Below are 13,254 nucleotides of genomic sequence, written 5' to 3'. Positions count from 1 at the left end.
AGGTTTCTGCCCTGACATCCTTTGATAATGAACAGTGCTGTGAAAGTGTAAGCCCAGATAAACCTTTTCCTCCCCAATATGCTTTTTGGTCATCGTATTTCATCGAAGCAATAGAAGTCATAACTAAGACACTAAGTAATATCTGATTGAATTTAAGGCCTATTTGGTGAGATATAACCCATCCTTTATACTGCCAAGGTGGCCAAGAACCTGAGACTAGAGAGGCCAGGGACCTGGGGATAATCCAAATATTAGTTTTCTGTTAAAGGAAGGTAGTAATAAAATGATATTCAGCCATCGTTAAAGAAGCTTCCTCTTGCAGTAGATAGGAACAAAACCTGATCCATAGTGTGACAATGTACAGAGATGGAAAGCAAACACAAGTCCCCATCCCTAACCCAGAAGCTATTTCCAATTGATAACTGCTTAAAGAGGAAAAATTAGTTCTCTCCAATAGAGTCTCTCTCAGTATACAAACCGTTCTTGAGGACAGACCCCATGCCAAGAAGCAGATGGCCAAAACCACAAAACAAACTCAGTGGCGTTTATAGGGGTTCTTTGTCTCATAATACTTTGTCTGGACATACTTTTTCTCTTTCTTTTTTAATTTACAAATCTTTTGTGTATATATTATAGTTTCCAGTGTATTTTATGGGATTTCTGGGTGTGTAAAGTGTGTATCTGTATGTGTTTCTTGTGCTTTCTCTTTGGCTTTTTTCCTTCTGTTTGTTTTTACCTATTCTGTTCTGGTTTTATCTTATTATTTTTAGATACCTATTTGTATTCATCTGTGTGTGGGGGGGGGGGGAGGGGATGATGAGTCAGGAGGATCTGGGAGTTGGAGAGGAAACCTTTACTAGAATAAATTGTATGGAAAAATCTATTTTTAATAAACTATGTGTTATACCTTATAGTTCTTATTAAATATTTATCAACATTTTTTACAAATTTTAAAAAAGAGAAAAGAAAATTGCTGCATGAAGCTCAGTGCTTGCTTCTGTCTTGTTACCCTAAGTCCTTTGTAAGATGTTGTCTTAAAATGTAAGCGTTCATTCAGTTTAGGGATGTAGTTTAGTGTTAAGTTTTTGTCCAGCATATGCAGCACCTTCCCTTCCATCCCCAGCCATGGAAAAAGAAAACATAGAATTGGCATTCAGTAATATCTGTGGAAATGATATTTTGGGTTAATAAGTATACAATATTTAACAAAGTGCCTGGCTTGTAGCTTACACTTCCTGACTGTAGTGAGCTATAAGGTGTACATAACCCCTCTAACAGTATTTTGGAAGGAGTTACCAAGCTTGGGCAGGTGGTCAAGGTTCATTCATTTTATGAAAAGCCACAAGCATTCTGGCACCAATGTTTTGTTTATATACTTTCAATTCTAATAAAGTGAATTAATTGATGTATATTTCCACTGGAAATTTCATTCTGGTAGAATGGCCGTGCTTTCCTTTACCCTTTTATTTCTGAGCTTAGGTACAAAGTCCAATGTACTACAGGGACACAGGGTTGGATGGCAGCTCTGGTCATAAGACTTTGGAATAACTGGGGTCTCTCTTGGTTTCAGATGTTCATACAGAAGCTGTCCAGGCAGCTCTTGCTAAACACAAAGAAAGGAAAATGGCAGTACCTATGCCTTCCAAACGAAGATCCCTGGTTGTACAGACCTCCATGGATGCCTACACTCCCCCAGGTGAGCAATACCTTCAGTATTTCTGCTTCTTGAATGTGTGCCGAATCTGCCTTAGAATTAATTGATAACTATTTGAGCAATAACAATCTTAAAATTTTTAAGTCACAATACAATATGGCTTTCAATCACAGCATTTGCGCATGTACATTGTAATTGCTCATCCCCCTTAGTGTCCTCCTAATCCCCCATGCCATCCCTTTCACTCTCCCAATTTATCACTTGCTCCCTTTTATGTCACACATATCCCATTGCTCTTTCTTGTCCCCTCCCTTTAGATCTTATCTTCTCCTCTTATAATTCCTTCTCTTCTTTCAGGACACACACACACACAGAGCGAGCGAGCGAGCAAAAGAGAGAGAGAGAGAGAGAGAGAGAGAGAGAGAGAGAGAGAGGTTGATTCTAAAGGTGAATGGGAATATGAAGGTTCCTCTTAGTATGGTTTATTTCTGTAACACAATGAACTCTCTTTACTCCATCCATTCTCTTGCAAATGTCATTTTATTGTTGTTTTTTTGCAGCTGAATAAAAGTCTGTTATATGTATCTAACCACATAGTCTTTATTCACTCATTTCTTGAAGAATATACTTAAGTTGATCATATAACCTGGCTCCTGTGACTTGTGCAAGAGAGTGTCTGTAGTGTTGACATAGAGTCCTTCCGGTATATGCCCAGGAGGTAACAATTTTGTGAACCATACTCTAAAAACAGCATCTGAGTAACTTGAAAGGGAAAAATTTTGACATCATTATGTTTGTACCTATATTAATAAGTATTTTAGACTTTTCATCAATACTCAATTATAATTACTCAAAGCCTTATAAAAGTTTACTCAATTATTTATCTATACAGAATATATTATATCTTTTAGTTATAACTGAAGTTAGATAGATCTTTCTTCTGAAAGGCAGGTGTATGCATATTGTTAAATCTTTAAAATACTAATGTAGTATATTATTGTATTTTGGAAGAAATCAAGTAAATTGGTTAGTCACTTGAGATGGTATCCTGAAACAGGAGTCACTGGGTATTACTTGTAGAGTGTGAGTAATTTAAATTTAAAATACAATATTTAACTTCAATAGGTTTTCACATTCCTCACCTCTGCTATTGTAGTGTAAAAACAGCCATTGTTGTATGTCTGTGAATGGAAGTGCTGTGTCTCAGTAAAAGTTTATAAAACAAGTAGTAGGCATAATTTGATCCACAGACAAATTTAACTCTTGATCTAAAATGATTGAAAGTAATGTCATGTTTACTTTCTTTTTTTTCCAAATTACTGTGTTTTATGTGACTAGTAAAATAGTTGTTGCTATATGGTTTATTTTAAATGGCTGACATATGTCACAGGAAAGTTAAGATATTTGCTTGCCTGTGGTGAGGGCTTCCTAGCTATGCTACAATAGGGTAGATAACATTACAATGAGTGTTAAGAGAGAGAGAGATCCCTTAGGAAGACAGGGAGCCAAAACACTTGACCAGTCTCACTTTTTATAACAGCATACTCCCACAGGACCTAAGAAGTTCCTGTGAAAACTCTCATTTCCATCTGGTAGCACTAAATTACTGTACTCAAAGAGCTCAGGAGCCCGTTTTTTCAATAGCTGAGAATTTTGGAGGATTTGTACAAGTTTCCTATCTACAAGATCATACCGTCTGTGAATAAAGACACTTCTCTTTAGATTGGGGTGTTTATGATTAGTTTTATCAGTCTGTTTCACTGGCTATAACCTTCTAAATAAGGTTCACTAGAAGTGATAAGGATTCCTTTGCATCATTCTCAGCCTTGGCAGGGATGTTCTTAGTCATTTTCTACTAAATGTAATCCCAGGTGTGGAGTTTTACTGATGGACTTTCAACAATTTGAGGAAATTTTTCTTGTATTCGTAGTTTGTTGAATAATTTAAACTTGATATTATCAAATACTGGTGCTAAAGGACACCACATGTTGCCACTCCTTTACTGTATTAGTGACATCAATTCACCTTTAAATGCTAACTTTAACTTTAATTGTCGGTCTTAGTGTCCAGTTCCAGCCACCACCTGGTGATAGTGTATCATCCGTCCTGTATGTTGCTTGTTTAGTTAACTAATATTTTGTGGAGGATTTTGTGTCTGTATAGGGATGTTATACGATCGTTTTATCTTAAAAGATGGTATGGATGTTGTAAGAAATGAAAGATTGACCAGAAAGGGGCATATGAAAAATTCCGTAATTTTCGTATCTCTCAAAATCTTAAAAATAAATACATAGAATGTTTAAGTTTCACTCCATATAAGTAATGTTATATAAAAATTACATGCTAAAGGGAATTTTCTAACATTTTTAACAAAATATGTAGAGCACATGGATAATGATAAAATACTGTAGCTATCTTAATGGTGCTGTTTCTGTCCTGATATTTCTGAGCTCTCTCTCTCTCTCTCTCTCTCTTTTTTTTTTTAATATTTTATTACTTATTTTTCTGAGCCCTCTTGTTTCTTACTATATCACCTAACTCATCTCTTGATAGGTTCCTAAGTCATTCTTACCCTGCAGATTAGATACCAAACACTGCAGTCATTCATTCTTAACCCATTGTTGCTAACTGAAAACACATTGAATGAAACCTATTAGTTTTCATGAATAATGTACATTTTCCTTAGGTTATCTCTTTTTCATTTAGAAAGATAAACCAACTGAATATGAGAACATTTTCTAGTATACAAATGCTATAAAAGTGAGTAGATTTTATTGAGCATAAAATGTGATGTTAGGAGTATGTACTGAGCTCTAGAGGTGGAGACAGAGCACAAAGTGGATAAGTAAGTGGAGATGAAGATAAGGTGTATGTACTTTAAAGTGAGTTCTTTTTGAACTGCCATTTCTTCATTAAAAGCTTGAAATTTGAGGAGCCTTGTAGTTAGGTTGTTCTTATTTTTAAGCCTAAAAATAATTGATAGTTCAGAAAATTAGTCAGAAGGACTCACTGCAACGCTATTTGTAAACACGTGGAAGCAGCTTAAAAATGTCTTAGAAAGTGGTGCCCCATCCTGTAACTTTGTAATTATGTGTATAAAGAAGATACTGGCTTCTTCCCAAAGAGTTAAACTGAGAAAGTCAAGCATCTTTGCCTAGGTGCAATGTCCAGATAAATTTCCTATAGCATACTTAAGGCATTTTAGTTATGAAACTTAATATATATAAAAACTGTATTTGGAGAGCTGAATAACTTTTTAAGAATGTTTGAAGCCAAAAGCAATTCTTGGTAGTGTGTAGAAAGGGGCTGAGACTGAGGGGTGGGCATCTTTGCTACACTGTTTAACAAGTCAAATCTCTTCTTGAAAACAGATACCTCTTCCGGTTCAGAAGATGAAGGCTCAGTACAGGGTGATTCCCAGGGAACCCCCACTTCTAGCCAGGGCAGCATCAACATGGAGCATTGGATCAGCCAGGCCATCCATGGCTCTACCACATCAACAACCTCCTCCTCCTCCACGCAGAGTGGGGGCAGTGGGGCAGCACACCGGCTGGCAGATGTCATGGCCCAGACACACATAGGTGAGTGAGATGCACGCAGCTGGGGTGGATGGGTGCTTTTGCCTTGGTCTAGTGTGCTTTTGTTGTTACCTGAGTTAGCACGGAGTGTTGGTTTGTCCTCTCAGAATGCTCTGGTTATCAATTCTGATGGATACCAGGAAAAACCCTTCAGATTTGGGGTTGCTGCACTGGACTGCATTTTTGAAACTTTTGCTTATGGTTATTCAATACCTCAATCTCTTGTAGCAAGAATTCCACCAGCTTTGTGTTGGTGTTAGAATGTATCTTGTTCATTAGGAAAGCTTGCAGCCATATCTAATTACATGTTTGTGTTTTATGCTAAATAAACTAGTCAATGAAATTTTGTAGTGTTGGTAAACACAACAGATTATAAAGTACACTTGCTGTTAGTTGGGGAGGGGGTCATTTGAGGAACTTGAAGGACTTAATTTTTGCCAAAGGCATTCCAATTATTTAGATACTTGAAACTATTCTGTATGTAGACTCTAGAATGAGGAAGGTAGGTAGATTAGAAAAAGTACAAGATGGGCTAGAAAGGTGGCTCAGCAGAGGTAAGAGTACGTAGTCCTCTTGCAGAGCACCTAGGGTTTGTTGCCAGCACAAGCACTCGACTGTTCACATCTGCCTGTAACTTCAACTCCAGGCAATCCAGCAGCCTCTCTGGCCTCCTCAGTCAGCCAGACTCACATGATTCTATCCTCAGATTCATATACATAATGAAAAATAAAACTCTAAAACCCAAATATCAGAAACACGACTGTGGGGCATCTGAAAACAGTTTAGAAATGGAGGCAAGTACTAATTAGAGGAAATGTGTGTTAGATGAGTAATTGTGGATAATTTCATATTTCATATGAAATATGTGAATGATGTTATCATTTTCTACCCATGTTCTTGTTACTGCACCCCAGTTACCTTTCAACAAGGAGCAGGAAATGGAATGAATGAGTTAAACATGCCACAGTCAGCACAGATATTCAGACTGTGGATTTTTAACTACTTGATAGACAGGCAAAGTAATTTCAAACTGACATTTTAAGCTTCACCTCAGTTGAACTCAGTGAACAAAGTTAAAAGCATTGACCTTTCTTATATCCAAAATGAGTCTGCTGGTCTGTTGCCCTAAGAGCAGCATCCGTTTTGAGTTTCCCCATTAACAACCTCTGGGTTCTTGAAGTCGCTTATCAGTGAAGGGGAAAACATGGGAACCATAATTTCTTGCCTTTGTACCTCTTAGAACTGTTGCAAATAAAAAGGAGAAAATAGTAACATTCTCAAGTTTTTAAAGCAATTCTTCTTTTCAAAGTTATATACTTCAATTTAACACATTTTGAAGAAAATTATCAGTTAATGTTACTAATAACTTCCATTTGAAATATCATAAAATTAAACATTGTGTATATTTTAGACAACACAATTTATTCTTGCTTACTGGAGCTTAGGATGGCTGCTAATGCTGTCAGCTGTCCATGGTACCTGAGCAGAGACCTTACCTACCAATTCTGCCACATGAAAGTATTTATATTCTCTGAGTTTGTTCTTTTAAGAAGATTCTCAGAATCTTACTAAGAAGAGATCCTCCAAGTTCCTGGCTCTTCTTCTATTCTTCTATTGCTCTTATATAAGCAATTTACCTTGTGAAAATCTCTCACCATTGAACTGTTTAAACATCTTAATCCACAGAAAACAATGGAAGAGAACAGACCTAGATGTCCTACTTCTGCCCTGAGAGTGAGAGACTAGACTGGGATACAGTAAAAATCTTAGTATTTTTGAACAAATTAATCACTGCTTTTGTCTTTCCCTTTGTGAGTTTACACTTGGAATATTTGAGGAAATTATAGCATGCAGATTTAAATTTATCTAAACTATAAAAGATTGCATTACTCATACACACCAAGGCTCAGTGTATCCTAAATATAACTTCTGAGTTTGTGACATTTCAGTAATTTCTCATTTGGCACAAGGGTAAGTTCCTAGAATATCTGGGACTTAATCTATAGGGATTCCCATTTTTAAAGCAATGGCAAGATAATAAAATTATGAAAATTTGAATACTTGATTTCAGAGACAAAGGCAGAAAAAAATCAAAGTTGGCAGCACTTGGTCTTCTGTTGAGATCATCAAAAGCTTTAGAAAAAAATAGCAAAATAGAGTGTGTGCCTTTGTGTATATGTATGCACGTTTGACAAAGCTCAAGGCAAAATAAACTACCAAATCACATATGATCCCACTGGGCAAGTTGCTTCATGTGGAGCCAGAAAAGATGTCTTTTGCACACAGGTGAGAAAAGCCAAGAGATAGCCAGCCATGCAGTCTCTTCCAAAATGGGCATTCTTCTGTTCCCTGGTTCAAGCAAAATCTCAAATCCTGTATTTTTTTCTGCAAATGTTATTGAGCATATGTCTAAGACATCCTCCATGTATTTTGGTAAGCCAGGCTGGCTTACTGTAGGATAAAACAATTATGTTCTGAGCTCTTATTTTACTTTTTCCTGTGGTGCTTGCTGTGTATATGGAAAAATATGCTTGTTACACTACAGCTGATGATCCTAACAGCAAAGCCTCCAACCCGACAGTGCTCAGTTCTGAGACTGTGCAGAATGCTAGTATAAAGGAGCAGACTGATGTCCTCAGTTCCTGCATTGCTGACAGAGTCATCCACCGTCTGACTTCCGGCCTTCTCTCCATCACCATAACCAGGATAGCTAGTTTTCTGGGCATGAAACCGAGGGTCTTGTGAATACCAGCCAAGCTCTGTACCACTGAGGCACACCCCTACTCAGAATGACTCTGGCTCATTCATTTTAGTTATGAAAGTATTAAGTATTATAAGGCTGAGCATTTTAGCTCAGTGTTTGCTTCTTGTGGCTTATTCCATCCTAAACACTGCAAAATCAAAGAAAATTTAAAACTCTAAAAAAATCTTAGAAATGAAGGGGTTAATGCTTTGTAAAATTTTACAGAATGAAAAGGTGAGAAATGTAACTTAGACTAGCCAGTATATTTACTTAGATGAGCTTAAACTCTGTAATATGTATTTGAAAGTGTTGAGTAAAATATAGGACTTAGATAACTTAAGTAGAGAAATTGAACACACTGTATTCATATAGTTGTAGAGTAAGCACTAAGAACAAAGCAGAACAGATAGCATTATGCTGTACATTCAAAAGCAGGCTATATACATGCATTTTTTCTTGATTTTAAGCCTTTGTAATCTTTTGATAATTCTTTCATCTGACAACAATGTCTCAGAGTATGCTGAGAGTATATTTTTATTAACCCAATCTTTATAAAAGTAATTGCTTTTCCCAAAATGTTTTAGAATTCAGTTGACATAAATTTTGCTTTCAATATACACTGTTTGCATTACTCCTCAAAAGATCTGAATTAAAGGTGTGTCTTCCCCTTTCAAATGATCTAATGAAGGAAAATCTTCACAGGTGCACCAGTCAGCTGGGTTTTAGTTAATTCCAGATGTTGTCAATTAGACAACCAAGAACAGCCATCACAGACCCTGTCTCAAAAAATAAGGTTATATCAATAGAGGAAAGACACTCATGTGTCAACTTGTGTCTGCCACTCATGTGCCTACCCACATAAGTGCACACCAGTATGTATGGATATAAACACAAATACACAACAAAAATTAATTTGTAAAAATCTTTTGATCATCTACCACAGAGATGCATTATTTGTTCTATAATGAGCAAGAGCCTGGCAGTTGGATGTTTTGATTGTGGAGTTGGCTTTATTAGGAAACTTATTCAGAGAGTTTGAATAACCACCATTAAAAATTACCCTTACTTATCTGAAATTATCATAAGTATTTATACTTTTCAAACATTCATAGCTTTGAAATAGCACTGAAATTGTGATGTTACTACAGCCTGGCTTCTAAGGGCTGAGGTCCCCCTATTGTCCCAACCCCTCTCAACTGGAGGTAGTATTGCAGTTAGAACATTATAATTTTAGAGCAGCTCAGCAAATTTTAACTGTGCAGAGACAGAGAATAAATAGTTTAGGCTCTGTGTGCATGTACCACTGCAGGTGTTGAGCATGGTGCCTCCATCACTAAAGAAACTACATAAACAAAGGCACATATGTGTGCTGATATTTCTAAAGTCAGTGCCAGGCACAACCACTATGCAAGTTTGTCAATCCAGATTTTAGAATTTCAATCAGTTTTACTCCAAAAGCAAAGTACTAAAAAGCATGAGTCTTGTATAAGATAATGCAAGGCTGAGTAGAGATTGTCAGTGGTGACCTACATCATGTGTCCAGTTCTCTAATTTACTATCAAGATGTTTAAAACATGGATTGGACCTGTCACTTTATGCTAGAAATGATTTCATATTGTGATCCTTCAACACACATTTTTACACGGACCTATTAAATTCTAAATAATGCTTGTTTGCTCCAAAAGTATCCTTTTGGAGCACTTCCACTTCATCTTCTGCACTTCCACTTTGGAGGAAATTAGCCTTCAATTTTGTAAGAAATTTGGTGCACATTTTGTATACAAGATAAAATTTCACCTAGTCACTGACTTCTAACTACCTGTGATTTACAGTGCATTTAATTTAGAAAGTAGTAATAGTCATTCACACCTCTGTGCTCAGGATTTTCCCAAATTCTTTCTTGGGGCCTGACACAGGACAAAAGGCTGAGTGAAATCCCTAATCTAGTCTATGCTCAGGGAGCCCTTGGCAGCAGTTCCTGTTTGGTTGCAGGACACTATGTCATTGGGTTTCTACAGCCACATTGAGAAATAATAGTTCTAGCCTTATTTTCACATCACATCTTTCTGGAATTTCTATATCATAAATATGAGGAAGAGTATATGGGGAACTGTGTATAATCAATAAAAGACAATCTTGACTCTCAGATCCTTACATATGGAACCACAGCAGCCTTTTCCAACCTAGCCTCTTGGTTTGTTTTCTAGATAATGTAGATTTAAGAGCAGTTATGAATCACCGTTAGGAGCTTAGCAAACAGGAGAGATCAATCTGTGGCAGAAGCAGTGTTAGAAGAGGGTTGTTATGTAGCTGGATAACTACAAAAGGAATTCAACATTTTCCTGACTGTCACAGAGTTTTTCTGGGTGTAATAGGGGTCTCATTGTGTGTGCATGTTCTTACTTGTGTGCTATAGTAGACCTTCCTTAGTATATTACTCTGGGCTGAGACCTCACCATTAGAGACCATTTTATTCCATTTCTACTGTGGGGAGACTGCAGGCAAATGTCCTGTCTTCCACTTAATTACACATGCGAGAGGATATTGATTCAGTGAGAACTCAAGCTGAAGGAGTCCTCTGGAGCAGGCAGTGCTTGGCAGACACAGTTGGATGCTTTGACATCAAAAAGGTGCTTCTGCTTTTCTGTCACCATTAGGTGGCTTTGTGGAGGACTAGGTCACATCTAGTGCCATTGTGTTTTAAAAAGGAGTATTTACAAGCCAGGCAAACCCTGTCTCAAAAAAAAAAAAAAAAATCCAAAGAAGCATTCCTCACATGGTTTCCGATTGTTTCTGCCCTGACATCCCCCAGGGATGAATTATTACCTGGAAGAATAAGTTGAAATAAACCCTTTCCTCCCCAAGTTGCTTTTGGTCAGAGTATTTTATCACGGCTAGAGAAAGAAAAAGCAGTTTATGTATTACCTCTTTCCCCTCAAAATCCCCACATTTTTCCTCACTATAGGATAAAGCTACCAGTGGCTTTAAAAACCTCTGCCACTCTAATGACACAAGACACTTATTCTAGTATACAGCAGGATTTGATGAATATTTTGAAGGTTTTTACATATAGCACCTACTCTGGAAACACCCGCTGAGAGGTGAGGAAAAAGTTGGTTCAGATCAGAAGGATAAGTTCAAATAAACTCAATAAGCTTTAGGCTGGAGGCCAAGCAGTCCTATGCATCAGGAAAGCTTAAAGAGCTCTCACCACCAGGATTTTTGTCTTTTAAGACCTCTCACTGCTCAGCTCAGTTTCCCAAGGCTTTTTTGTTTGTTCTGTATGTGCATGTTCATATTCTATAGGCACACATACTCAATATGTCCACCCACAGGGGTCAAAGGTTGATGTCGGGATGTTTGCTCTCATCAGTTGCTCTCCATCTTATTTTTTTGAGACAGAAGGACTTCATTTAAGCTACGCTGGACAGCTAGAAACTTTTAACAACTCAACTGTCTCCATCACCCTGAGTTCAGTTAAAGATATCTGTGGCCATACTTAGCTTTACACATGGTTACTGGGAATTTAAACTCAAGTTCTCATGCTTGCATGAGCCAACACTACAAACTGCACAATCTCCATAGTCCTCACCAGGCTTTTAAAAATCAAAAGAAAATGACTCCCATCTTTCCAGGTCCCTGGGAGGAGTTGCTTGTACTGTAAACCCTATCCTTAGAGCTACTTCTAAGATCTCTCTGTCCCCAAAACAGCATGTGAACTTCCCACAGGAAATTACTGAGTAATTACACCTATGCTGGCATCAGTACTGCTCTAAACAGTTGGGATGGGTCCTTAAGAACATAAAATTGGAGACTGCTCAACAGGAAGATAGAGGATGCTGTAAATCAACCATTTTCATGAAAGTATATGCAAACTGTTTTTTCTTTTATTTATTTATTTATTTATTTATTTATTTATTTATTTATTTGGTTTTTCACTTTGTAGACCAGGCCAGCCTCAAACTCAGAAATCCACCTGCCTCTGCCTCCCAAGTGGTGGGTTTAAGGGCATGCACCACCACGTCCAGCTCTGTTATTTTTTTTTTAACCTTTCATCAGTACCAGGATATCTTAACTCACTATCATGCCCTCAGCATGGAAATTTTAAGTTCCTGTTTATAAACAGCTGTTGCTGGCCCTGATCAATATCAAGGTATTAGTTGGTCCTCTTTGCTGAGCCTTCCTGAGTCATTGCCTCTTCACTGTTCTAACTCCTTCTTAATCACAGACTCTGAAAGGTATCTTCATTCTAGCTTCCAGCCACATAGAGTTATAAAATGACCTCCTTAAATACTGAAGCTATAAAATATTTATAACCTACATAATTTATGCTCAATAAATGTAGGACAATTCAGAATGTGAGTGAATACATGAATGAGCACATTAGCAACCATTTTCAGAGAAGACCAAAGATGGGTTTCTAACATCATCCTGAGAGCAATATTCTGTAATCTTAACTGTAGGACCGGTATTCTCAAAGGGTCAACAGTAGAACTCACTTATGAACTATATATTTCAGTCTTTACATAAATTTTAAAGAAAGATAAAAACCTTCAAATTTGGTATTAATATGCAGAATACAATGGTGGTGTTGGTTGACTGATTGAGAATGACTAATGAGTTACTATTTCAAAGGAACCCAAATTTTCATTCATTGAAAATTTTCAAGCTCTAGAGTCTTGTGGATAATTCAACCACCATTGCTCAGTGAAAGTGGGGAAAAACAAAACAAAACAAAAAACAAAACCAAAACAACAACAACAAAAAAAAAACTGTTCCCATCTGCAAAAAGGATGCCTATGAGACAGGCCCATCTGAGCACTAGGCCTACCCAGTCTGCCCTGCTGTTTCAGGTTCTTGGCAAGTTGGCAAGTCATGGGCTCAGCTTCTACAGAACATTATAAACCAAATACTTCAATAAGAATGCAGAGGATATTTAAACAAAGAGGAAAAGCAGAATGTTCCAGTGTCCTGGAATTAAAACTTAAATGCTGTTCAAACTGTAGGTGACACTCAGACAAGCCACAAGATTCGTGTGAACACAGGCTGGCCCCACCTCCTTTTGATCAGGTGTAAATACTCTAATACTCCCCCCAGGTATGATAGGTTGTGTCAAGTGGATAATAACTAGCCAGCACGCATAAATCTGGAAACACTTCGAGGTTACCCAGCTGTCACTGTTTCTATTTTTTTACACTATCAGATATATAAGAATCATTATTCATCCCCTCACAGAAGTGGGAATTCTGTCTAATGCAAACTCTGATTGAATAGCCCTA

At 37.3% G+C, this 13,254-nt stretch overlaps 1 protein-coding gene across 6 annotated transcripts in view; it reads left to right on the top strand.

The window, feature by feature from the left end:
- Dip2c (DIP2 acetate--CoA ligase C (putative)) overlaps positions 1-13,254 on the top strand; it is a 404,339-nt gene that overhangs the window by 262,302 nt on the left and 128,783 nt on the right. For all 6 annotated transcript variants that reach the window (XM_029468564.2, XM_029468565.2, XM_029468563.2 and 3 more), the window contains 2 exons: positions 1,571-1,696; positions 5,026-5,235. In XM_029468564.2, the coding sequence (XP_029324424.1) occupies positions 1,571-1,696; positions 5,026-5,235 (336 nt within the window). The remainder of the gene's footprint in view (positions 1-1,570; positions 1,697-5,025; positions 5,236-13,254) is intronic.

The sequence above is a fragment of the Mus caroli genome, unplaced genomic scaffold (assembly GCF_978045245.1).
Source record: "Mus caroli unplaced genomic scaffold, Mus_caroli_1 scaffold_15, whole genome shotgun sequence".
NCBI classification, from domain to species: Eukaryota; Metazoa; Chordata; class Mammalia; order Rodentia; family Muridae; genus Mus; species Mus caroli.
The sequence above is the reverse complement of the archived record's forward strand: the minus strand, read 5'-3'. Positions and strand labels throughout refer to the sequence as shown.